This window comes from Chaetodon auriga, chromosome 7 (assembly GCF_051107435.1).
Source record: "Chaetodon auriga isolate fChaAug3 chromosome 7, fChaAug3.hap1, whole genome shotgun sequence".
NCBI classification, from domain to species: Eukaryota; Metazoa; Chordata; class Actinopteri; order Chaetodontiformes; family Chaetodontidae; genus Chaetodon; species Chaetodon auriga.
Genome location: NC_135080.1, coordinates 21,794,824 through 21,822,149, shown reverse-complemented (window position 1 = coordinate 21,822,149; position 27,326 = coordinate 21,794,824). Strand labels below are relative to the sequence as shown.

General features: G+C 43.2%; 1 protein-coding gene across 1 annotated transcript in view; it reads left to right on the top strand.

Moving 5' to 3' along the window:
* dpf1 (double PHD fingers 1) overlaps positions 1 to 26,632 on the top strand; it is a 37,427-nt gene extending 10,795 nt beyond the window's left edge. The window contains exons 2-12 of the mRNA XM_076734661.1: positions 526 to 555; positions 1,178 to 1,338; positions 2,594 to 2,701; positions 3,277 to 3,404; positions 4,784 to 4,873; positions 5,942 to 6,020; positions 6,156 to 6,287; positions 21,909 to 22,028; positions 24,599 to 24,711; positions 25,325 to 25,406; positions 26,439 to 26,632. Of these exons, the coding sequence (XP_076590776.1) occupies positions 526 to 555; positions 1,178 to 1,338; positions 2,594 to 2,701; positions 3,277 to 3,404; positions 4,784 to 4,873; positions 5,942 to 6,020; positions 6,156 to 6,287; positions 21,909 to 22,028; positions 24,599 to 24,711; positions 25,325 to 25,406; positions 26,439 to 26,509 (1,114 nt within the window). The 3' untranslated portion in view covers positions 26,510 to 26,632. The remainder of the gene's footprint in view (positions 1 to 525; positions 556 to 1,177; positions 1,339 to 2,593; positions 2,702 to 3,276; positions 3,405 to 4,783; positions 4,874 to 5,941; positions 6,021 to 6,155; positions 6,288 to 21,908; positions 22,029 to 24,598; positions 24,712 to 25,324; positions 25,407 to 26,438) is intronic.
* Positions 26,633 to 27,326: the final 694 nt, after the last annotated feature.

The window sequence follows — 27,326 nt, the reverse complement described above, 5'->3', positions numbered from 1 at the left end:
TTCATACAGAAGAAGAATGAGTTTCTAGTTCTGCTGCACTGCACTGTTTTTGTGAGGTTCCTGTTGACCCAGCACTGTAGATCTCTCTCTCTCTCTCTCTCTCTCTCTCTCTCTCTCTGTGTGTGTGTGTGTGTGTGTGTGTGTGTGTGTGTGTGTGTGTGTGTGTGTGTGTGTGTTTCTGCGTAGCTCTAGTTTTGTGTGTCCTGTATCTACCGTCTGTATAGCAGAGTGACCTTGATGTCTGTACTCAGCAGGAAGACACTAGAGAGGAGTGATTAACAGGAGAGAGACAAAGAGAAGAGAGACAAGTGCAAAGAAAGATGAAAATCACAAAAAATAAAGTGTAGCAGAGTGTGAAAGTTAAACATGCAACAAAAAAAAACAGAAAAGAGAAGAAACGAATGAGAGAGTGACGGAAAGATGGAAAAAATTGAGAAGTGGAGCGGGAGAGAGAAAGTAGGGTGGAGTGGAGGAGTGACTCACTACACATCTATTGGTTTTTTCTTCTTGTTCTTCTCCCTACAGGCAATCTGGAGGTGCAGTCATCAAGAACAGGTAAGAGGGAGGATGAGCGATGGGAGGGAGGGAGGGAGGAACAAAGAGAATATTACACTGAATGGTAATCAAACTCACACTTGTACAGGTGAGAAGATGCAGTGCATAGATTGTTGCTCACAGTGAAGAACGTGTTACTGTACTGCATGTGTGAGAGTGTGTGTGGTTTGAACAGTATGTAGTTGCCAGCTCAGCTGCTGTAACCCGGGTTGATAGGACTGTGCATCTCTACCTACACAAGCACACACTCCGCCCATAACCGGCCATGACTGTCCACTCATTGCCCCTTTTGACTTACACACATGCACATACCCTCAGAAATGTGCAATGATTGAAGCTTGCAGACACACACACACACACACACACACACACACACACACACACACACACACACACACACACAAAATGTTGCCCTCCACCTGTCCATGACAGTCCACTTGAAACCCTTCCTCTTTTGACTCAGACACACACACACATACACGCACACATGCATGCTGAGCTTCTGGCATCCTCTTGCCCTGCTAATGTTGGGCCGTATTCCCCTCCTTGTCCTACCATTGACCCCCACACGCCCTCCCTCTTTCTATTATCCTCCCTCCTCCTCTCCTCTTTCCCCCCTCAGTCTTGGTGAGGAGTTCTATAAGGAGGCCATTGAACACTGTCGCAGCTACAATGCCCGTCTGTGTGCCGAGCGCTCCATGCGGCTCCCCTTCCTGGACTCCCAGACTGGTGTGGCCCAGAGCAACTGCTACATCTGGATGGAGAAGAACCATCGTGGACCAGGTGTGTGTCTCTGTGTGTTTGATACCTGGGCGCAATAAAGTAGCTGGCTGAAGCTTGAGGAGCACTCCAGAGCACTCTTCTTTGTTGGTGTGTGCGTTGTGTTTGCCAGGTGTTATGCTGCAAATTATTCTCTCCAGTCATTTGTCCCGCGGCTTCCTTCCTTCCTGTGCTCTGCTTGTTTCTGTCTCTCTTTCCTTCCTCTCTCCTCTCCCTCATTTCCTCCTCTTTTCCAGGCCTCCTACCTTTCACACCTCAACTTTTTTTTTTTTTTTTTTGCTTTCCCCAAAGGGTGTTTCCTCATTGCTTTCTCTTTCTCTGTAACATCAGTGTACTTTGGCAGGGAATCAGACACCCCTGTAGGCAATGATACGCCGCTGGCACCAACTATCCCAGAGAGAATGCACTAATGTGTGTGTGTGTGTGTGGGTCCGTGTGTGTGTGTGTGAGTGTGTGTGTGTGTGTGTGTGTGTGTGTGTGTGTGTTAACAATTTAAGTTTGTAGGCTTTGCCTTGTGTCTGCCTGTACAACTCTTTTGTTTGTTAGTTAGGTTTTAGTTCTAATTTGATTTGCATAGAATAGTATTGGATTAAACTCAAAGTTGAATTAATTAGCATTTTGTGTGTTTAAGATTCAAGGTTTTTTTTCTATTTGGTTAACTTCAGTGTCTTTTTAATGGCTGATTATTCATCAGCAACAACTATGGTAAAATAAAAAGTTTTCAAAGCCAACAAAAAGTAGTTAATATTTAAAAACTGTATTAATAATGACACATCTTTAGCATAGTATACAGCCCTTTACACCACAGCTATAAGCCAACCTACAGTCTAGACTGAAGTAGTTCAGCCACTATCACTTTTGTACAGATGTTCATGGTCCCCAGAGGAAGAATTTGGGCTTTTCCTATAGTGCCACTTGCAGTTCAAAGTGAGATGTCTCAACAGCAAGTAGACGGATTGCAAATTTAGTTAAGATAATCATGTCCCCCTCAGGGTGATTTGTAATAATATGACTTGGTGATCAAATATCTGAAAAACTAATGTCATTCCCATCATCCTCAGCTGCACTTTGTATTTAGTGCTAACTGACAAATGTTAATATTCTAACTTAGCAATAAATTAAGCAGTGTTAGCGTTAAGCTCAAATCACTGCTGTGCCTAGCCTCGCGCAGTCAGTGGTGGGGCTGAAGGCTCTGAGTCTACTTTAACGCACTATTAATGTATGCTATAACTGAGCTGTATATTCCTCTGTGTTTCAGGTCATGCTCCAGGTCAGTTGTACACATATCCCGCTCGCTGCTGGCGCAAGAAGAGACGGCTAAACATCCTGGAGGATCCACGGCTTGTACCGATCGAGTTCAAGATCGGTAATTAAAGAGCATTTTTAATAACTTTAACCAGTGACAATATTGCAAAATCTGTGTGTCCACAGGGTGCATATTGCTAATTGTAAATTGATGCTAGTCATTAACTTTGAATCCCTTTTGCCCCTTTAATTCCCCTTATGTAGCCTTAAGGTTTGAAAAATCAAAAAGTGCCATTAACTGTTAAATAACTTAAACATTTAATAGATCGTGGCTCTTTTCACAGCTCTGTGTCATCACTGAGCTTTGTGCATGTATTATAACTGAGGGAGTTCTTAGTTAAAGTCACAATAAATTGCAAATTTTGCTCATTCACTGATATTCTGCAGCACGTGGGTTAAATGAAGAGAAAATAACTGTAAAGAAAATGCGGAAACCACAAGCAATACACCATGATGTGATATTTGGGTTAAATTTCAGATGATCACTTCAGCGTCTGTACAGTGCAGAAGATGAAATACTTGCCGCCATGAACCAGCCACATTTTGTTTCCTCGGGCCACTGTCAGCTCCACTGAGCATGTCAGCATGACTGTGAGATCTCTGCTGTTTTCTGATTGCAATTGTCTCGTTCTCCAGACTACGAAGCTTCTCTAAAGAAGGAGGGGGGCATCCCAGACGGCCCTGTGTTGGAGTCGCTGCTCGCCGGGGAAACCCTGGACAAGAAGGTAGAAACCAAGGAAGAAGAGCCAATGAGCGAGTGTCAGGTGAGACTGGAGTTTCTCTTTCTTCCCTCTCTCATTTTCTCTCTCTCTTTTCTGTACTTTGCTGTTCTCTGTGTCTTGTTCTTGTTGTTTTCTCCCTATGTCAGGCTGTCTCTCTCTTTTTATCTGTCTGTATTACCCTGTGTGTTTGTGTTTCTTTGTCTGTCTCTGCCTTTGTCTCTCTCGGAGTGTGTGTTTTGGCGGTGACACAGGCTCCCGCGGCTCTGACAACTCCCTCCTGGCACCGAGTGTGTGCGTGCTTGTGATTGTGTGTGATTGTGCTGCAGCCAGTCTTGGTGTTTTACAGGGATTCCACTCACGCGTTTTACGGACCAACCTTGTGAATAACTATTTGAAGGACATTTGAGGGAAGTCAATCCACCCCTTTGCTCTTTGTCATCCTCCATACAGCACGTTGCGCGCAGTAACTTCTGAGCAAAAACTTAAAGCCCATCTATCTGGAGTATTTCACCAGCTGGAGGCAGTTGCTCTTGAATTCAGATGGACAGCTAATCAATCAGCAGTTGAGTGAATGGCCCTCACAGTGGCCCTTTGAGAGCTGGAGTAGTGTTTAGGGCCTCTAATGCAGGACTTCCCCTGTCTCCAGCTCAGCTCAAGGCTCAACCAGGCAGGCATTACTTCAACACTCTAGCCCATCATAGCTCCATGAGCACACTTAATTTTTCCCTTACTGCTATCACTTTCAGACTTTTTATGGCTCAAAGTGTTATGTATGTTCTTTTTGCAATAACCACAATCATGTTAATGTTTTTTTTAACATAAAGCTGATGTTTTCCAACACCAAGGACGAGAAACGCTAAAAGCCCCTTGTCTTTAAGTGGTGGTCCACTGATTTTATGAATGAAGTTCAGTTTATTTGTCACAACTAATAAAAACAGCTGTTCCATGAAATAGACCACCAAGTTGCATTATGGGAAATGTAGGAATCAGTGTTTTTGGAACTTGAACCATTTTAGGAACTAAAACTGCTGCTTGATTCTTTTCTTTTTTAGATGTACCTCTTGAGAGTCCCTTAACTTGGAGAAGTGCACTACTAAATTACAAGGTTTACTTCTTCAATTGAGGTCATAAATCAAATTGTTTCTTAATAGAAAATAGTGACGCCTATGGCGATATAGAATTTAGTGTCAGTGGTTTTCCTCTGAAGGCTGTTTCCTGCACTGGGATCAAGCAAACACTTGACCACCCACTGATCTATACAGAACAAGACGACAGCAAGGAGAGACTGAGATGGTTAAGGGCAAGAGAAGGAAAAGAGGAGAAAAGGAAAGGAAAGGTTAAAAAAAAAAAGAAAAGTAGTAAACCAGCTAATCTCTCTCTGACAGTCCATCTGTCTCTCTCTCTCTATGTCTCATCTATAGAAGCTGCTGGTTGGGGATTTCCCTCATGAGCTGGAGGTGGACGAGATGGAGGAAGACGTCCCAAAGCGCAAGAACCGTACCAAAGCACGGGTAAGACATAAATGACATTTCACAACTCATCTCTTTTTTCCCCCCTGGCCATTTTACATTAAACTAACAAGTCAAGAAAGTCAAGAAATAGTTTGGCTGTCACTGTAGAAGAGTGAAGCTAGGGAGGGCAAAGTCTGCCAAAATGGCCAAGATCAGGCTCAGAATCAGACTGTGATGTGATGAAGCACTGCCTGTCAGACACAGAGCATGCGAGTTCTGTTTTAAATTACACTGTAAAATGAGAATAGCCAGAAGTAATTCTGCAGTACAAGACTTAGAGGGAATCTGCTACATTTGCACAACAAAAACTGCGTATTGTACAAGTCACATGTCGCTGCAGTCATATGAATATTACAGTGGACAAATTGTACTAATTGCATCGACAGAAATGTCACTTTTTTCTAATTCATGGTCTGAAGTTATGACTTACTGTACAGTGTTTCCTAAAGAGATTTTGACGTCTAGGTCTGGAATTATTTTGTGCTTTCTCTCTTCTCTCGTGAGTCTGACAAAACAACAGCTATTAACAGAGAATAGATACAAACAGATCCAGAGATTTAAATCATGCTGAGACAACCTTTATTCCTTTTTTCTTTTTTTTTCTTTTTTTACAACTTTGATTAGGTCAGACAGGTTTTTTTTCCCTCCACTCTTTTGGGGCATCCTATGGGAAGATAATCAAGTGCTAACAATGTATTCTGAAAGTCATCACACACACATACACTCACACACAGACACCAGGGTTGCTAATTGGAGCTGTTGCTCCCCTGCTAGGTGTCATCAGCCCCCTCCTGCTGGAAGTGGAGCTTTACACTGAGAGCAGATGATTAGAATGCAAACGGGTGTGTGTGTGTGTGTGTGTGTGTGTGTGTGTGTGTGTGTGTGTGTGTGTGGTGTGTGTGTGTGTGTGTGTGTGTGTGAAAGTGTGCGTGCGTGTACGAGTTAGGAGTGCTGTTACATTCTTTTTATTGTGTATATGTTTGCATAGAGAACTTGTATTGAAGTTCAAACTTTTTTGTGTGTGCGCGCATGTGTGTGTGTGTGTGTGTGTGTGTGTGGCCTTTGCAGGCCTACGGTGTCGGGGGCATGAGGAAGAGACAGGAGCCGCCTGCCATCGAAGACAGAGACAAGCCTTACGTCTGTGACAGTGAGCACTGCAATTTTATTTCTTTATTCTTGTTTTTCCTCCTTTTCCTAAGTTTCTCCTTTATTCTTGACTCACACATGCAGAAAACTAATTGTCTACACTCTGTGTGTGTGTGTGTGTGTGTGTGTGTTACAGTCTGTGGAAAGCGCTATAAGAACCGACCAGGGCTGAGTTACCATTATACTCATACACACCTGGCAGATGAAGAGGGGGAAGAAGACTCTGAGCGACACACACTACCCTTCCAGCGCAAGAACAACCACAAGCGTGAGTCTACTGTCTGACTTATAGCCGTCCAGCAGTCCATCATCATTCATTGTTTATGTCACGTCGAGTGTTTTGGTTGCTCAGACAGGCTCAGGTACAGAGCAGTTTAGTTTAGTTTAGTTTAGACTTTGCAGATTCAGGGTCATCCCAATAAACCTCAAAAATCACAATATTATCGACAACTACTGATCGTGCTGGAGTTGCTCCTGCAGCATTATAGATAGTTACAGTGCTGACTGAGCCAAATCCAAAATGTGCACTTGTGTGGATGACAGATTAGATTTCTCCCACTGGAGTGCTGGGTTTAGCTGATTTTTCCAGCTCTCACTGATTCCCTTTTCAGACTGATGCTCTGACGCAGGTTAAAACTGCGATTGTGGTCGATCAAAGTGGGCCAACATAAATCATCCGACTTGGCTTCTTGGCCTGGGTTAAACAAGGGCCGATGTTAGTGAACCAAAAGTCTGAAAAAAAACTTTGTTAGGTAAGGGCCTAATGCAGTTCTGTGTAATTCTGCTATAGTTCTAACTTATGCAGCTACAGTTGTGGATGGAGCTTGTGTAGAGACAGAGAAAACGAGGATTAACCTGTGACTGCACCCTAATATGCATGAAGACACAAGGGGTTTAAACATGCATTGGAGTAGACCTGCACCATAAGTCTGTCCCTTCCATTAAAAGTTGTTTCACTCAGATAGTTGCTACATTTTTGCTTGTTGTTCCCTGTTGATGGCAGAATGTGTGACTCTAAGGCTATTGAAGGTTGCACATGAAACTTCAATATTCAAATGGTTGGCCAAAGGCTATCTTAGCCCAAGGGTAATTTTACCTTTTTCTGCACTGTAGCATTTAACCTTTCATTGTCTGGGCTGCTCTAGCCCAGGGCTAAAGTCACTGTCAGACCTCTAGTATTAAAGGTCACACAGTCAGGTAGAATGTACAATCAGCTGCCAACAAGCACAGGGGATCGTATAGATATTTGTATGATAATAATATTCAGAAAAAAGACAGGATAATGATAAAATTCTGACTGAAAATGCCGCTGATGATCAGCACTGAACATCATTCCAGTGTTTTAAGGCATCAAGGTTCATTTCATGTCCTTCTACAGCACAGGGTTGTAAAATCAAACATAATTCATAGACCCTTCACGCTCACATAGAGCATGTATACAGATTTTTAAATTAGAATAGAAGAGAATAAAACTAAAATGAACTTATTAATAAATCTGTCATCACCTATTTTAGTTAATGCAACACTTCAGACAGTTTCAAGAGCTCCTGCAAAGATACCCCAGCTCTTCAATCAACACTCGTCAGCTCTAAATAGCTGTCAATGAACAACCACCAGTCACACACTCTGGGAAATTTCTGAGGAAATACCGTGCCTTCCAATTTACAGCTCACAGTATGGCTGCAGCTATCAGCGTCTTAATGAGTATCCATAAATGTGCTGGTCCAGAATATCATGAGTTAGTCATGAAGACGCATGGTGCTGTTTTCCAATGCCTCCAGCACTTCTTGCCAGACAGTCTAGGTATGTGTGTAGGTGCAGAATGGAAGGGACACAGGTGTTTCTGTCATGAAGTGGCATATCATAAATTAATACAGTCAAATGTCAAGTATGTTTAGCCATGCTAGTGGCATGGCTCTATGAATGGCAATGTTGGTTGGTTGGTCTGTCCAGACTAAAATATCTTAATAATTATAGGCTGAATTATAATCATGCTGGTGATCCCTTGACTTGATGCTGTCATCAGGTCAAAATTGCAGTTTGTCAATACTTTGGTTTATCACCAAATACCTACAGAATTAATGGCATTAGTCTCAACTGTACTTAGTGGTAATTAGCAAAGGCATAGTAACATGCTAAATTAAGATGGTGAACATGGTGGATATTATACCTTACTATTAATATTATCATAATGAGCATGTTAGTATGCTGACATTAGCCCTTAGCTCAAAGCTCCACTGGACCATAAGCATTGTTGTAGGGAGCATAGGCATTAGTTTATCCCATACCCGAAGGCCCCAGCTCAGAGTTCCAGGAATCTCATTCCTATTCGACAATGCTGCACCTCACGATTTATGTCCAGTGTCAACGTTCAGTGCCAGTGCAGGGTGTAGTAAGTCCTGTATGAAGCAAGACAGAAAGTAAGAATGTGGAGGTTGGAAAGATGCATGTTTGACCTGCAGGAGACAGACCTGCAATTTTTGTTTGCCTTTTTACGAACTGTGACCACGATCCTTCCCTAACCATAACCTTTCTTTTGTTATGGTGTTTAACCCTAACAAGACTTTTACCACAATTTGTTTACTTTAAGTACAATCATTCCCTGACTTGAAACATACTGTTGTCGCCATGTGCAGCTATTGTACAAAAGCAAGAATTTGAAAAACATGCATTGCATTGCATTTGTATTGGACCCCACTGTCATTGAACATAATCCAGGGTGTTGCAGAATCAACCAATATCAACATTTCTGGTGATGAGAAGTGTGTACAATCTGTAGAAAAACATGCATTGCATTATAGTTGTTGAACATTTTGACGTTTTCCTGCCTTCCACTTCATTTGGGTGCTCCAATAAGCTGGCGTATATCAACCATGTCTTGGCACGACATGGAAAGATTTAAGGGAATATGACCACTATAAATGTTATTACTTACACCTATGTTTGACAAGTTATGATGCCCATCATGAAATATGTCTTGTGTACATCTGGCTGAGGGACATTCACTCACACTGAATGTCGGTGTGGATTTCACCTCATACCACCTCATTCCCTGTGGAACTTTTGGCTTAAATTTAATAAGATGAACTGCAGAAAGTAAGTACGAGAGTTATTGCGTTTTGGCAGACTTCCTGAAGCTGTAAAGGGGCCTGGTGCAAAACCTAGAGGGATCCAGGTTTGTACAGGCATTTAAGCAGTGGAGTGTGATTGTCCAAAGATCACTTGTGCAGTAAAAAAAGCATTGAATTATAGTGAACAATATGTATGCAGTAACAGCACTGTGGGTTGTCGCCATAGTGCAAAGCTACAGTGGTTCTGCTAAGTGTATCGTGGTTGCCATAAGAGAGCAACGAATGCTAGTGAACAATAATTAAAGCAAATATTAAGGTCTGTATGAACAGGTCATGAATCAGACTCCTGTCACCTGCACCGTCCGCACCAACGCTCACCATCTTGGCTTCTTTTTCTTTCAGTGTGTTTTTTTCATTTGCTGCTGGCTTCTGTGTGTTTTTTGTTTGTTTTTGAACACTTCTTTTAAGGACAATAGTATGCATTTATCCTGCAGGGGATTGTGTTTTGGCCACTTATCGTCAGTAAAATGGCTACAGTTGTTCACACAAGACAAAACAAAAAAACAATAGAAATAGCAGTGGACATTTGAAAAGGGAGTGTGGACGATTCATCCGCGGTCTTTTCTTAAAACAAGCAATTTGCTCAGAATAGAATGCAACTAAACACAAAAACACACATGTCCACATTATCTGTGGATGCTGCGCTACAACAATGTCCACACTGAAACTATGCTGCCTCTCAGTTAATTGGCAGTGTGTGTTTTTAAATTGGCCTGTCTGACAGAACAGACTGGCCCTGTGTGTGTGTGTGTGCGTGTGTGTATTTGTGTGTGTACCCATGCTGCAGTCTTAGGTCTCTCCAGTGGAGGAGAGCAAGAGAGACAGCATTTGAATCGTTTAATATCCCCCATCACTCCCTCCCAAACAGTCAGTAATCACACACACACACACACACACACACACACACACACACACACACACACGTACAAACACACACACACACAGACACCCACACAGTCTCAGAAAATGCAATCTTCTCTGCTGAAATGGAAAAGGAAGCTTAGCCTTTTGGGTTGGTGTGTATATGTGTGTCCACATGCACAAGTGCACATGCATTTGCAAAGCTCTGTGAGTGTGTTCATATGTGTGAGTGTGCATTCACAAATGTGTGTTTGAGCCATTATAGCCTTCCCCAATTTGCTAAGCGTCATGGAGGAGACCCTCCACCCTCTACCCCTCGGTATATTGCCACATATGTAATAATTTTAATATGGCTCCCGCAAATGAGAGCAGCCCTGCATGCATAATTCATGCTATACAAAAAGCTGTCTAGACGCTATGGCATGTATGCCGCATCCACTACACAAGTGTGAGCTGAAACTTATCAAAAAAACTATGAAACTGTCTTTTCTGAACCTTATCCAGCTCCATTCTCTCTCTCTGTTTTTCCATCAGTGTGATAAATGAGAGATTATTCCACCAGGAGATGAGATTTTCCTTCTCTCTCTTTCTCTTCGTCCATCTTTCACCACTTTCCTCTTCTCCTTTTGCTCTGCATCCTCACTTAACCCTCCTCTCCCATCCCTCTCTGCCTCTCATTTTCCATTCTCTTCACTCTTGTTTTGCTTCATCCATCACCCAGCTTTGGGTTTCCTTTTAATTTATTTCTTTGTTTTGTGTCTACGCTTCCCCCGATCATCACCAGAATCAACCACCACTACTAAACCTCTCCATATATCTGGATCCCAGCTGATATACTATTTACTCAAAATGAGCAGCGGCATTAAAATTCATGACTGCGCCACACACTATGTGTTTTTTTTACACTCTTCCTCTACTTCTTTTCCTCCAAACAGAAGGCTGGAGGTAGAGAGGGAAGGAGGGAGGAAGGGAGAGTTAGATATGGGGTGGGGAGGGGGATCTTTTGGCATTGATGATGATGGTGGTGGGGTGGGGGAAGAAGGAGAAGAAGAGGAGGAGGAGGAGGCTGAGGAGAAGTAGATGAATAAGGGGGATGTTTACTTTAGAGGTTGGCCCTGCAGTGTCCACCTGAAAATTGGTTTTTGTGGGTATGGAGAGAGAGAGAGAGAGAGAGAGAGAGAGAGAGACAGAGAGAGAAGGAGGTAAATGAGAAATAGACAGCAAAATAGAGCGGAATAGTGAAATAGCAGGGATAAGATAAATAGATTGCAAGAAGGACACAAACTGAGAGGAACAACAACTGTGAGTGAATGAAAGAAATAAGAAAAAGACAGAGATGCTGAGGGGAAGGGGTGGGGGGGTGAGGGGTGGGGGGGTGGGGAGGTATAGATGTCATTAAATCCCCCCTCTCAAATCAGAGCTGAGATTCAGAGGCCACTTTATCTGGACGGACAGACGGTCCTACGGTGTGGAGCAGCAGGGACGCTCTGAGTATGTGTGCCTGCGTGTGTGTGTTTAAAAATGCGCGCAGCATACACACATGCATGTTCATTTCTTTTGGTGTGTGTGTGCGTGCATGTGTGTCTGTTTGTGCTTCTGTGTGCCACCGAGCCATGTGAATGCGCTCTATGTGCAATCATGTCCAACTTTGAGTGTGTACTTGTGTGTGTGTGTGTGTGTGTGTGTGTGTGTGTATGTGACATGTAATTGAGCCCTTTGAAGGTCAGCGTCCCTCTGTTCCTACTCACCATTGTTGGCTGTTGTGGCTTTTTTTTCCCCCTCTCCAGTTTTTTGCCTTGTGTCTCAAAATGGCCTCCCTGTCCCCCTCCCGCTGTCTGCAGACAGAGGAGTGAAGGACGAATTTTGATCAACCAACATCAATATAAAACAACACTGAGAACCTAAAATGGCCACTCCCCATTCTGTGTCTATTGTCACTCCATGTGTGCACCACAGCCGCCGTTTTTTTCTCTCTCTCTAGACCTATCTGTCTTTCTCTTCTGCATAACGCAAGAGACGGGCAGCAGCAGCTCAGTAGGGACAAGTCCAGCAGCAGTCCAGACCATGTTCCTGGAGGGTGGACTGGTAGCTGGAAGTAGCTTGAGCAAGGCACCAAAGTCCTAACTGCCTGGAGTGCCGACTATATGCAAGCCCAGTCTCCCTCTCTCCACTAATGCATGTCTATAGGTCCTGTGTGAGTGCGTGTGTATTTTGGGCCTATGTGTGTAATGATTGGTAACAATAGAGTGTAAAAATTGAATTTCCCCAAGTTCGATTAATAAAGTCAAATTAAAAATCAATGAGGATTTGAAGTGTGGTAAGATTCCAGCTCCTGCGTTTATTGCTCAGGCTGCTACATTGCCATTTAGAGCAGTATCACTGGGCAGATACAGATGTGTCTCTCTACTGGGATTAGTCTTCGTCAGTTCACTGGGTCTTATAAGATGTTAAGTCTCTGCATCTAATACTGTTTGCCACCAAAACTTTCCGAACCTGCCAATGCTGACTGCGATTCCTGAGGAAAAAGTTGGGGACTGCATTGTCATTCAGTTCGCGTTTAATTTAAGTCGCCCCCCTCTCTCTTGAAATGCTCTCAAATTCTGGTAGATTTCTGCTGATTTTTCCTTCATTCTTGCTCTTAAATGTAATGTCAGAGATCAGTTTTGAAGTATGAAGAATGCCAGCGCTTGCCAAATTGCCTAAAAGGCCCATATTTAATGAGTCATCTTTTAAACTTCCTTCCAGTGTGCTCCAGTGGTGTGTGCAGACGTGTAACTGCATGTTAATGAGCACATGTGCTGCCTAAATTGCCTATTATTTATCTGTATGTGCATGTGCACAGAAAAACTGGCTTTGTGATTCACATTCAGAGGAAAACCTTTGCAATGTTTTTTCAATTACTACAATATTTTAAGGCCGATTCTGTATAATAACACATTTTCCTATTAATTTCTTGTCTGCCAATGCAAAGACAGATCAATACATATGTATAATATTTGTCCATGTTAAGGCAGCACATGTGGAAAAAGAGAGCAGTGCTCTTTGGACATCTTTTGAACTTTTCACGTACATCGGCATTCCTCCTCAGCTTTTGATTGGTTGATTGTTACCGCTGCTGCACGGCGCAGGAAAGGAAGGGAGAATCGGCTGTTGCCTAGCAATCTGGTTGCCATAGATACCGTCAGGGCTCCCTCCTAAAGAGTACACTGTTATGTACATTGAAAAGAGAGAGAGAGAGATGCCAGGAAAGGGAGGGAGGAGAGGTGTGGGGAGAATAGAAAAGGAGGGAGGAAGAGAGGAGTCAGAAAGAGAGAAGAAGAAGTTGTAGTAGCAGAGAGAATTAGCAGAGGGGGCACAGAGGAGTTCATTAAGAATAACATAAAGAATGGGAGGAGAGAGAGAGTATAGACAAAGACAGAAGCAGGGCGAGAAGCAGAGGAGTTATACAAAAAAAAAAAAAAAAAAGAATCTCTTCATGATTCATCATATAGATTCCCCCAGACAGTTGGAGTGGTGAAAGCAGGGTAATATTGGAGTCTGCTTCATTTGGTATTCTGTCTTAACATGCAGTGCTGCGGCTTGCTGGCTGGTTGTTTTGTGGTTCCACAGTTGTCTTGGCCATGTTTGGATAAGCCTCCACACCACCACAACCCATCCCACCACCAACATACCCCTCCACCACAAATCCACCCTCATCCACGATCCATTTCTATCTGTGTGTTTGTTGTCTGTTTTTCTGTCTGTGACTGAATGCAGCTGTAACTGTAAACACAACGAGGAGAGGAGGAAAGAAAATCAACAATACAATCGTTCCATACATGCTGTATTCATAAATGATTTCTATGATCATATAAATGTCCATCAGTGAATTGTCGTAATGCGATGATGAATTAATGCACGAAAACTTTCCCACATTCTAATCTAAACTCTAACTGATTGCAGTGTCGTTCTTTGGGAAAATCCTCTGCTTCACAATAATGATGTCCTTTACAATTCCGGTTTGCTTAGACTAAAATGCTAATTGGACGTTAGCAAAAGCGGCGATAGGCACCGTCACTGAACACACAAAAAAAACTGCACTATCTACAGAATCTCAAACTCCCTATTTCAGTGCAAAAATGCCTCAAAAGATTGGAGGCAGATTTCCAGATATCTCTCTCTCTCTCTCTCTCTCTCTCTTTTTTTTTTTTTCCAAAATTCTCCCTTTTATGCTTTTGCTGTTTTCCTGGTCCGACTGCTCGTGTTTGACATTTCCACATGACAGTCCACAGCTGACGCGTCACAGTGGACCGTGTGAGGTTGGACACAAGTCAGACAGGATTTCGCAGTCACATTTTTGGCCGTCTCTCCATGGAACAAAATAGGATTAATAATTTGCATTTTAACTCTTCATTAACAGGCACACAAGCACGTACTGGCTAAGTGGCTCTTTTTAAGTTTGTGCAAATGTGAGTGCGTGTGCATAAAGTATAAGTACAGAGGCTGTGTGTGTGATTTCTTTACATGCATGATTTATGGGGCAGTTACAGTGTATCTGTGTGTGACTTATTGGCATGTGTGTCTATTTGCCAAATGTGCAAATATGTGCAGACTGCAGAGCCTTATGGAGTGCGTGTGTGTGTCTCTGTTTCTGCGGGTCAGTGTGATTACAAAGCATCCATAGATCAAGTTTTATTATGCACCAAAACTGCCTCTGTCCTCTTTACTTTGCAATGTCATCTCTGCACACAGGCTCACATTGCACACACACACACACACAAATGCATGCATCCAGACCCACAATGCACTGGGAGTTACGCAACCTGCTGACTGGACATGAGTGAAAGTAGTACTTGTGTGTGTGTGTGTCTGTGTGTGTGCGTGTGTGTGTGTGTGTGTGTGTGTGTGTGTGAGGGGTGGGGTAGGTTTGGAGCGTGCAGGGATGGAAAAGGAGCAGAAATGGGGGGAAAAACAGGGGAAGAACAGAGCATGGCACTGGTGCAAGTATTAGCGTGAGAACAGATGGATTGCAGGAAAGAGTTCCAATTTCCTCTTTGAGAGTAAAGCAGAGGGAAGAGCAGAAGAGAGATAGAGAGACCAAATAAGGAAAGGGAAGTGAAAAAATGAAGCACAATGAAGCGCAGAGAAGAGATCGAATCAGCGGCAGAGAGAGCAGCAGCAATAATGAGAACGCATGAAAGTGCAAAGAGGAAGAGGGAGGAAGAGGATGGGAGTAAGAGTGAGAGGAGGAAGATGGAGAGAGAGACAGAAAGGAAACCAGTGACTTTTCATCTGTGACTGTCGCTTTCCATCTGACTGCATCTCTGCCTCCTTGTCTGCATAAAAAACCTGAAGATGTCTCCTTGAGCATTTGAGCCTCTGTCAGTGTGAATGTACACGTATTTGCTTTGTGACTGAATGTGTGTGTGTGTGTGTGTGTGTGTGTGTGTGTGTGTGTGTGTGTGTGTGGCTGGACAAGGGTTACAAGGACTCTCATTCATCACATTAAAGAGAGCAAGTGGGGGATGGGACTGAAACTGGACAGCAAAAGTTATTATGCAAAGGCTTGGTTGTAAATCTCTGAGTGTGTGTGTGTGTGTGTGTGTGTGTGGTGTGTACTCTACTGTATGTGTGTGGTTGTGGGTGTTTTCATTTGTGTGTGTGTGTGTGTGTGTGTGTGTGTGTGCCCTCATTGTGTTTGTGTGTGCGTGCGCTTACTCCTGAGAGGCTCTCCTCATTAAGCAGTGAGGCGACAGGAGTGCAGAGTGTGTGTTTTCACACACCGCTGCTCTGATACAACGGGAGCCACTTTTTTCGCCTCCCTTCCTTCTCTCCCCCTTTGTGTTTCCTCGTCGCGCTCCTCCTCCTCCTCCCTCCTCGCTCTGTTTTTCTAGTTCCCCTTTTGCCTCATCCGTTCTTGAAATCCTTCCCTGCCTCCTCCTTCTTCCTCCACCTCTCTGCCTCCCCCTTCATCCTCACCCTTTCCTCCCGTCTCAGCCCGTGTTACTGGAGTGTTTGCTACCTTCAGTATATGTGAAGAACAGATACACTCTGAAAGTGAAAACATTCACACTCAACCACCGCTTGTTAATTCCCATCTCAGCCTCAGCCTTCATTAATCAAGTTTTGTATTTTTGTGGTGATGGCAGCAGCAGCAACTTGTGTTTCTTTGTCAGTGGCTGAGCTTAGCTGTGTGTGTGTCTACGTAACAGAATAGAAGTTAAAAGAAACACATTAAGTCAGCCCAATCAGTTCCAGCAAATGCAAATGTTTAATATGCTATCAAATCAAGGAGCAAGGAGAGTGTGGAAAAAAGATGAGAAAATGTAAAAAGTGTGGTGGAAGAGAAAGGAAGAAAAGTCAACAGGTAGGCCTATTTGTGTGTGTGTGTATGTGTGTGTGTGTGTGTGTGTGTGTGGAGGCACAGGTAATTCCCCTCAGATGGAAACACTAAACTGCGGCCGGTCAGAGGATGAGATTATCGACCAGCCAGGGTCGGTCTGTGGTATTGATTCCAGGCCAGAGTCTGTGAGGGAGACGGAGGGGAGGGAGGAAGAGGAGGAGGTAGAGAGGTTGGGAGGAAGAAAATGAGGGACAATGCCAGGATGGGGATACAGACATCAGGTCACGACTTCTTAATTTTTTTTTTTTTTTTTTGCTCCTGTGCTTTCTCAAAGCGTAGCCCTTTTTTTAATTGTACACTGGAAGAAATGTTCTTCTGACCTGGTCACCATTCGTCACATCGTCTTCAAATAAACCTCATTTTCACATTCAATTATTCTGTCAAAGGGTTGAGATCATTTCACTTATTTTAAAACCAGAGTGCAACTTTGCACTCATTGCTGTCCAGTGAAATTTTAAGATTTAAAATTTTTCAGACAAAGGCGAAGGGTTAAGTGTTTTCTTAATGCGTTGAAGCTAAATGAGCCATTAAAAACATGCTCAATTATCTGACAATTCCCACAAAGACGAAAACAGTCTTGTCTAAGCTCATGCTTTTTGTTTGTGTTTGTTTTGGGTTTTCACAGGACAGCGACGTCAGTGTCTGTGGAACGATTACAAAACATTTCAAATCATGCAAAGATTTGAACATTTCTGAGTTCTTTGTGTCTATAAACCGTGACGAGGATATGTGATCTGAAGGAGTGACACACATGACAGCATGATTTAAATGTAAGGATTGTTTTCTCCATCATCCTCTGCTCTCCCCCACTTGATAACACCATTCAGTGTCTCATTGTGACCAGCAAAACTTTGCTTCATTAAACCCCTGAATTGATAAATAATGCATACAAATAAATAAATAAATAAAAAAGAGTCATATATAAAAATACACATTTTGCTGAAAGTGAGGCGAAACTTCAAGGCTCCAACTGAAAAAAGGAGCATGCAGGGCAAGAGGCGGTTCAGAGAGCAGAATCATAACGCAAGGTAACGAAGGAGCAGCACGGAGGAGGAAAGAAGAGGAAATGAGATGGGGGAGAGAGAAATTATAAGCAGAGAGGGAGGAAGGATTGTGACGGGCTGGTGTGTGTCGGGGAGGGGGGTGGGGGTGGGGGGGCTTGGTGAGGAGCATTTGAGGATTCATCTCTTGCTGGATAATTCCCAGGAGGATCTCTCTCCAACACTTGAAAGCTGTGAAGTGTGCGGTTCTGCTCATACTCCTCCTGGTAATTGGAAGAGGAGAGGGGGGGAGGGAGGGAGAGAAGAGAGGGAGAGGAGAGGAGGGTCAGGTAAAGGAGGGAGATATGGAGGTAAGAAAAGAAGAGAAGGAAAGGAGGGTGGCTGAAGTAAAGATTTGGGGATGGAGAGGGAAAAGAGGGAGTGGAGGAGAGGTAAAAGTAACGAGGGGGTTACGAGGAGGAGAAAGAGAAAAGAACCACCTGGGTTGTGCCATCTTTCTTTCTTCAGTCGCTCTTTGTTTTCAACCTGACTTATACCTCTTTTATTTTTGCTCATTAGCTCAAACCTCTTTATTCTCTCTCTCCATCGCCGTCCGCATCCCTCCCTCCGTCCCTTTGCCGACGATGGCGTGTCTGTGGTTGCAGGCGGCTTCTGAAACATGGCCGCAGGCGTTTAATCATTGATAGAGTTTTTTCCTCCATGCAGGCAGGCCAGCGGGCAGCCTCGACTCACTCACATGCGTCAGGACCTGCTGATTCACTCTCTGGGGCCTCCGAGCATGCACACATGAGCACACAGGCACGAATACAAAGGCAAACAGAGATGCACACGCACACACCAAACAGTAGCACACAGGCACAGATGAAATGTAGCCTGAATGTGTGTGCGGCTATCCACATGTGTGCTTGTCTAGTTTATCCCACCAGGGATTGTGAGGACCAATCAGCAGCAGTGAGCCCAAATAAAAGCAGTGAAGATAAAAGCAATTTATTTGACCAGAACAAGAAGACAAAAACGTGTTTGCATTGGCTCCAGGCCTGCATGCCACATATGTCTCTACAGCTTTATGCTCCCTTCTGCTAGACTCGGTAAACATCTGGCTGTGTTGTTCTTAAAAAAGTAAATACACTTATATACTGTATGCTCATCCTGTATCGCTCCGCTCTATATCTGCTGTAGCTGTACTGTATGCTGGCACATACAGCGAGATTCAATGCTATGCTAGCATCGTGGCTCCAGGGATGGCATTGTCAGTCAATCCACCGCTTTGGTCCAGGCTGAAATATCTCAGCAGCTATTGGATGAATTTCCAGGACATTTTGTACAGATATTAAGTGATTCCCAAGACTTCAGCAGCTGTGTTTCCATCAACATATTTCTTATGTTCAGTTTTAATTATTGCATTAGAAAAGGTTGATGGAAAGGGCAAAATCTGAAGAAGACGTCGTGAATTTTGCAAAAAGTTTCTGCACTCCCTTGAGGTGTTTTTTCCTTCTTAGAAACAGAATTAATGTGAGAACGAAACGTCTTTTTCGAATAAATTCTGATGTAGGAACATTTAACTCACACGACTGATCAGCTGTTTCTTCATCTCCTCATCGCTCCACACAGATCTGATGTAACCTTCCTGACATGAAAGCATGAAACAAAGAGAAATGTCATATTTCCATCATGCCTTTTTTCATGTTAGACTGGTGCTCTTTTAATGATGTCAGCTCGTTGCACCCTCTTCTTCTGCAGTGGTATAATGGTTTTTCGACTGGAGAATTGCACCTGCTGCTTATCTCGACGGTCCAACTCAACAATTGCATAAAGGTCTTGGTTGGAAACAAGCAATCATTCACATTTTCTTTTGCTGGCGTCTTGTTAACTGTAGCAACTGATTTAAGCTGAAAATGTCAGATTAAGGAATACCCATTACTGATCAGCGCATCAGACTGTACTTCAACCAAGGTTCAACACAGGCAGAAATTGCATTGCGTCTTTCAGTCCTCGTCACATCCTCACAGACAGTCACGACCGTGATCTTTAAGGCTTAAATAAGGTGGGGTCAAGTGAACCAGACGCTGATTTTCAAGGTTTCGATGATGACCCTGTGATCTGGAGAAAACTTGTTATTTTCTCATGATAAATGATCTTGTTATCCCAAGAAATCTGCCTTTTGTTTTCTAAATGAACCCATTATCACAAGAAAGCTAGCTTTTTTATCTCCAGATAATGAAATAATGAACAAAAATCTCAAGATAATGGCATTAAAGAAGTAACTGCAGACTCGAACAGGCTTCTCGGCATCTGTAGTGCACTGTGTAGTAAATAGGTAATGATTTCAGACACAGTCATACTAAACCAAGATGGTGAACATGAACAGTAGACCTGCAACACATCAGCATGCTAACATTGTCATTGTTAGCATGTTAGCATGCAGATGCTAGCATTTAACTCAAAGCACCACTCCACTGGAAGTGCTTATACAGAATACAGTATCATCATATCATCGCTTCAGCTATATAGTGAGAAAGACCACACTGAATTTTAATAAAGGGGAAAAAATAGGTCAGGACAGATCTGCCCAGCGCTCACTAACACATGGGCCTGATGATGTGCAGGTCATTTTCTTCATAATGAAACTCATAATTTGAAAAAGCTGACACGAGCAAGATTTCATAACATTATCACTGGCAAAAGAGATTATTGAGAGTTATGAGGACAGAGCCATCTGTGTTGAAACGCCAAACTGCAAGCATCGTATTTATAGTATATCCACCTTTTTTTATCTTACACACAGTGAATCTGTAGCACTGAGCATCCCTGCGGACATCCTGGTAGTGAGCGTATTTATAAGTACATTTGATAATTATGTCTGTTGATGGTTGATCCCCAGCTCTAGCTCATACAGTAGTCTCTCCGCCTTGGTATTCATCATTGCACCACACAGCCTTGCAGTAAAGTCCTATATATGCTTCCCTCTTCCAGTACAGTTGACAGCCTCTTGCTTATGGTTTATGCTCAGCGTACTCCTGTTGAATTCTGCAGTAGCAGGTACAGCTTATCATTCACCCCCCTCCCCCTGTTCTCTGTCTGTCTGTCTGTCTGTCTGTCTGTCTGTCTGTCTGTCTGTCTCTCATCCTGATCAGAGAGTTTTTTTATTTATTTATTTATTATTTCTCAGAGGATTAAAGCCAGACCCTGTGGAGTAGAAACCCAATCTCTCTCACTCCCTCCCTTCTCACCCTCCATCAAATTCACCCTCTACTCATACGCCCCCTCCCCTTCCGGCCAAACAAGACTCCACCCTGAAATGGATGGATTAATGACCTCTCTCTGTCTCTCATGTGAACACATGCACAGTATCACCTACAGCACTGTCTGTCTGTTCGCCTGTGTGTGCTTATCTTTTGTCTCTTCCTGCAGGACGGATGGCATTCTGTGCATGCCTATGTATGTGTGTGAGTGTGTACCTGAGTAATCCACTCTGTTGTATTCACTGTGGCTCTGTCCTGTCTGGTGAGTCATGGCGAAAGACCCGTCCAGTGCATTACATCTTCGAGAAGTAAGCGCACATACAAAAGAGGCTGCAGTGGTTATGTGATTGCTTCCATTAAAGTGATTATGCAATCAACAGCAGTAAGTCAGGCAGGAGGCAGACAGGCAAGCAGACCAATAGTAGGACAGACAGACAGAAGAATGAGGGGTGGGGGTAGATGTGTAAGGCACACACATACACACACATATATATGCAGCACTCAGGCAGGCAGGGGGAATTTCTCTCTTGTTGCTAATCATTATGAAACGGCTTCACATGGAGCGCTCGCCTCGCCACGCTCAGCATGATGGCAGGTCTGTCCCAACAACCTCCCTGTGCGCACACACACACACACACACACACACACACACACACACACACACTCACTCATACTTCTCCTGTCTTTCTTCGCTTCCTTTTCTTCTTCCACCTCCTTCACTCATGACAATATTTACCAGGCCCCAGGGGCTCCCAGTGGACATCCCTCTCTGCGCTCCCGCGGCTCTCAGCTCCCTCTTCCTGGGTGAGCCCGGGTTCGGTGAGTCCCAGACTCCAGCGCAGGCCTGCTCCGGTGCTTGTTTTCACCAAAGCAAACAGATGGAAGAAGAGAGAGAGGCAGACAGAGCGTTGTGCCCAGCTGGGATGCCGTACAGTCTAACAACAGGGACTTACGTACACATCTCCTTTCTTCTTCTTTGTTTTTACACCTCAACACTTTACCTCTGATCACTCTCTGTCAGACAGTACTCTGTCGACAATGTTTTCTCTGTCTCAGCACACTTTGGTGATGGCCGCTCTGTTGATCCGACTTTTACAGTCTTTCCCTCTCCACTGTCTGGAGATTGACACCTCTCCTTCACTCCAGGGCAACATTTCATAACACTGACTTATGAGTTTACACTCTCCATTCCCCTTTTCCAAGGGCCTAGGCAGGAGCAAGCTGAAGTCCCACTCTTCCTTACCTGCTTCTCTTTTCTCTTTCTTCTTCCAGCCAAGAAAGCAGCAGACGGCTCAGTGATCGCCAACGGCTACTGCGACTTCTGCCTCGGAGGCTCAAAGAAGACCGGCTGTCCTGAAGACCTTATCTCCTGTGCAGACTGTGGACGCTCAGGTAGGGCTCCGCTGAAGGGGATGATTGGCAGGAGGAAGGCGGTCCTCTGTTGATGCACAATTTTGAAATGTTTCATTTGTTGACTACAGATTTGGTATTTACTATATAAATACTGTAAATGCAAGTTTCAATTGATGTTACCTTAAAATGGACCATACCAGTGTTTTTTGTTTTAGCCTACTACAAATCATGTACAACATACTTAACCTTATTAAAAGCCATTTGCTGTACTGTTTTACATTTTTGAGGTATTTTTCTTACCTTCCAGGCAGCCATTGGTTTACATTTTTTACTACAATTTCAAAACCAATTTGTAGAGGCTTGAAACTAACCCAACATAGCATTTTTTTAAACTATGGTGGCCCTGAAGGACAAAATGCATGAAGTGCAGGCGTAGATGTTACTGGAGATTCTCCAAATTAAAATGCAAATACCAAAACACACTCATATATATATACACACATAAGTACTTAAGTAACATTAATAATGCTAACTCACTGACGTTAGCTAACAAGGTAGCATCACCTCATACTATATGTGGGCAATTAACTGAACACTAGCCTAAACAGAGGTGTTTCTTTGGTGAGTTATTGTCCTTAAAGGCCACTGTACATAAAAATGAAATTCATGCTTACTTTCATTTGTGTAAGTCACACATTTTTTGTAGTTGTGAGTGCAGGTTAATTGAAAAAGTCTGCACTGCATTGCCATTCAGCAGCTGCATACCTAAAATAAAAACATTCATGAACTTCTCCGTGATGCGCTGCCTTTTCTTAAGTTATTCTCTGCAAGTGGATTATTTCTTCTGTTCGGAAAGAAATAGAAACCCTTGACTGCCTGAAAGTTAGACAACAGATTAAACCTTCTTAAACAATATGACATGCTTTAGAAAACAGTGGCTATAATGTAAAATGTACTAAAGTCTTCTGTGCAAGAAGAATGTCTCACTCATCAAACACACTTCTGTTGCTGCTTGAGAGGTGTAAGAGTGGCAGGAATTTAAATCCACTGTGAAACTTTATTTTGAAAGCATCAACACACAATAAGAAAGTGCTATTGTGCATACAGTATAATCAATTTGTCATGAATGATAACACTCAATACATAGTCAGGAACACGGTTTGGGATTTTGTAAAGTTTTGTATAAAATCAAGACTAACAGATAGACAATAAAATATAATAAAACACAATTTAACAAATTGCATGTGGCTCCCAGTATATGCAATAAATATGATGATACGTGTTCTGCAGTATGCCAGAAGTGCACAAACACTCTGCCTGTTTTTAAGGTCAGGAATGAACTTTCATGCTTAGTCTGGCACTTTTATTTTTCACGTGGTCATGTCCATTGATCACAATGATGTCAAACAAAGGCATTTTGTTGGCATTAAAATATGAATGGATTCAATGAAATGTAACCTTTTGGTGTGACCTTCTTGTCTGGCCTAAAAACACAAAATTCTTTCAAATCCTGTCTGCTGCACGCCTTTCAGTCCTGGCTTGTACAACAACCTGCTTTCCATTTGTGATATTATAAACCATTGTCTATTTCTTCTTCTGGGGCCATTTCTCATGTGCTACAAGGAACTTAGATGAGTTTGTGATTGAATGGTCTCCCTCAGTATGTATTTTGGTTGTGAATGGCCAACAGCCAGTTTTCTTGGAGTAGAGTTCAAGTATGATTTTTTAAATATGGTTGTATGATTTTTTCCCATTATGAGTCCCTTTGTTTTGGTATGGGATGTATTTGTATATTCTGGTTATATGTATACATGCAGAGATTGCAGTGTATATGGTGCCGACTTTGTGTATTTATTACTTGATTGCATGTACTGTATATATATATTTTCTCCACATGTTTCTTTTCATCTGAAAAATAATAAAAAAAAAAAACAGAACTAAAAAGATGTACGTGATTTGTAGTGAATGGGCTGCAGCATGCAAAACATTGGTATGGTCCTTCTGTTTATAAGCACCCACAAAAAAAAAAGACAAATGAAGGTCAGGAAATGAGTATGACATAATAATAATTCTGTTGTCACGATCATGTAACAGCAAGTACTGGGAAAAACTGTAATAATAAGGCAGGAAGAGAGACAGAAAATATTACAGTGGAAAAAGGCCATTTTTATTTTCATGTTCCAAAATTGTTGTTTTGGAATTTGTCACCAGGTTTACTGAACATCTTTTGTAGTTCTCAAAATCAAATCAAAAGTGGGCTTAAGGTAGAATTTATTCCAAGATGACTGAAAAAAAAATTATGTTACTTTTTGCTAAATGTTAGAATTGTACCCAAAGTTTAGATTCTTAATGTAAACACGGGAAGACTGCTGCCTGCTGTACTATCTCATGAAATGTAATGTTCACGAATGTTCACGTGTCACACATCGCTGTTTTCATCAAATAGAAATGAATCACTGGTATGAAGCAAACATACTGATGGATAGATAGAGTCGTAGATGATGGATAACTGTCCTGAAAATACAGGAAGAGATGGTGAAAAACATTGTGTGGGGGTGTGCGTGTGTGTGTGTGTGTGTGTGTGTGTGTGTGTGTGCGCGCGCACCCAGGCCATCCGTCCTGTCTGCAGTTCACAGTGAACATGACGGCAGCGGTGAGGACTTATCGCTGGCAGTGCATCGAGTGCAAGTCCTGCAGTCTGTGTGGCACCTCTGAGAACGACGTAGGATCTCACTTTATACTACATGTTAACTCTAAACACGTGGCGGCACACACACGCACACACACATAGTATACTGCTAGTACACACTGTAGTACATGATATTGGGAAGTCTTATTTATGTTTTATACAGTCTGTTATAGGTAAAACGAGTTTGCTTGCCCTTGAAGGAACCAGCTTTTTGGACCCAGGAGCTCGTTTAGATCCACTCGTCTTACAGTCTGGAGTGTATGACCGTTTGAGCCCTCACTGGGATGAAAGAGACTTAAACCAATGAGAGATTTTCAAAGATACATAGATGTCAACCAGGAATAGATGCTGAATAAAAGCATGTATTTGGATAATAAAGTCACAGTGCAGATTATTCTTGTATTATCCGAGCTGGAAGTCGCAGAAGCCGGTGCTTAAGAGAATAAAGAACTATTTCTATGAAGGGAAGTTGGATTCTCTGTTCAAAAAATAACAAGCGACATGTATATCACACCTCAAAGCCTTGATTTAAAGTTATATATATTCATATCTCTGAGTACTATACATGCTCTTGTGTCCTCAGCTTTGATTTTCAAATCTGTCCCCACGTAATAACATCTGTTTATGTGAATATTCTCTGTTCCAGGACCAGCTGTTGTTCTGTGATGACTGTGACAGAGGCTACCACATGTACTGCCTGAGCCCTCCCATGTCTGAACCACCAGAGGGTATGTATAATCACAATACTACGAATGCAGGCATTATAATTGGGAGATACTGCATACCTGGTGTTCTCAGAAGTGCTCATATCAAGGACTACATTTCAATTTGCAGACAAGTATGTGGTCAGACTGCACAGCCCAAAGCAGCCTAATCTGAGAACATTTGTGTTGTTTGTGCAGAATTATGTAACTGTCTGTGTCGTAGGTGGGGAGACAAACACAGGGAGTGAAACCTGCAGTCAAAACAGTCCCTCTTAGGTAGTGATTGCACAGGAAACCCTCAGGCCTCCTTATAATTCTGCATCTGTTTGTGGGAACATCTTTAATCGAAATGCATGAGGCAGGAATGGTCCTGACGGCGTGGCTGGCATCACAGAAATGGAGCGGCCACATCTATTCGAATCCTCTAAAATCTGCCAACTACACATAAGATGGCTGCCTCAGGATGTTTGATGGCGTCGTCATGGAAATGAGTAGTAGAAGAGATAATCTGTTTCCATGGCAAAAGTGTCACTTGTCTGAACATACAGTAGCGGCGCCACTTGTGTTTAACACTCACTAACAGTGTCATGCTCTACCCACACATGCAACACTTTTGATTTACAAGAAACATTTCTGACATTCAGCTGGAGCCTGTTATTATTTTACATTTAGGCTCAAGAAGAGATCTGCCTGAGCGCTCGCAACGATGCTAAACAGAGAGTTTTGTACGTACACTGCTGTGTTTAATGCTCACAGGACACCTTTAGGCACATTGCAGCACACACTTTGAAGTAGAAAGGTTGAGAGTTGCATTTTAACATCCATCTCCACTTGATGTTTAATTAATGTCACAAATCCCGTGCTCAAATCCAAATCAAACTAGTTGTCAAATCCCCTGCATCCTCGAACCACAGGCACAGCATGTGGTGTTTTAACATGGAGCTTTAATTTACAGTATTACTTAACGCTCTGTCTAAAATGAAGGATTAATCCACCAGGCTTTACAATAGCAGTGATTGAACTCTGTGTGTGTGTGTGTGTGTGTGTGTCGTGCAGGGAGCTGGAGCTGTCATCTGTGTCTGAGACAACTGAAGGAGAAGGCCTCAGCCTACATCACCCTCACTTAATCTGTGGAGCTGCGCCTCATCCTCTCGGCCCTTCATCCTCTCCCAGACCACCTCTCCGTCACCCCTCTCTGTGCCTCAGTCGCCCCCTCCACCCCCCCCCATCCTCTGATCCACTCGCTGCCACTTCCTCTACAATCCGTCCCGGTGACCTTTGACACGACTGAGCACGCAGCACCCACAGCGCCGCACCATTCTTGAACGTCTGTCCAGCGGCGAGCCAACCTCCGTCTTTTTGTGTCACTCACATTCCCCCATGTGCTTGACCTGACCCCCTCCCCCCTCCCCCCTCCTGCTCTGTCTCAACAGAGGAATTCATCAGCTGGCAATAAGTTTGCCAGCGAGACACACACTCCAGCCTGCCAAGGGCACTTCAGAGGCATACTACTCCACAGGAACCCTCTTAAGGGCCCTCTGAAGAGCCCTAATGATCTTCAGCTGCAACTCAGTCAAGTACTGAGTGAGAATTAATAAGATGGATAGGTGTTAGGCCGAGGACAGGGCATGGAAGACCCTGGATAACCATGGAGCAGTATGTTTCAGTGTTAGCTAACTGTGAATTATACACCTAACCAAAATTTCATTTACTCCCTCTGTCCTTAACCGTGTACGGCAGAGCTGAGACGCTGAACTCTGCTCCGTTGCTTGTCTGCAGGGCTCGCTGCCCTGTGCAGTTCAGAGGGGAATGAATTGTACAGAATTCAGACTGATTCTCGAGCTACACACTGTTGAAAACTCCCCTCACTGGCAACCAATGAGCATCTGGTAAGGAACTCAGACCATCTTTGACCTCACCATGTCCTCTCTCCTTGCATGTGGT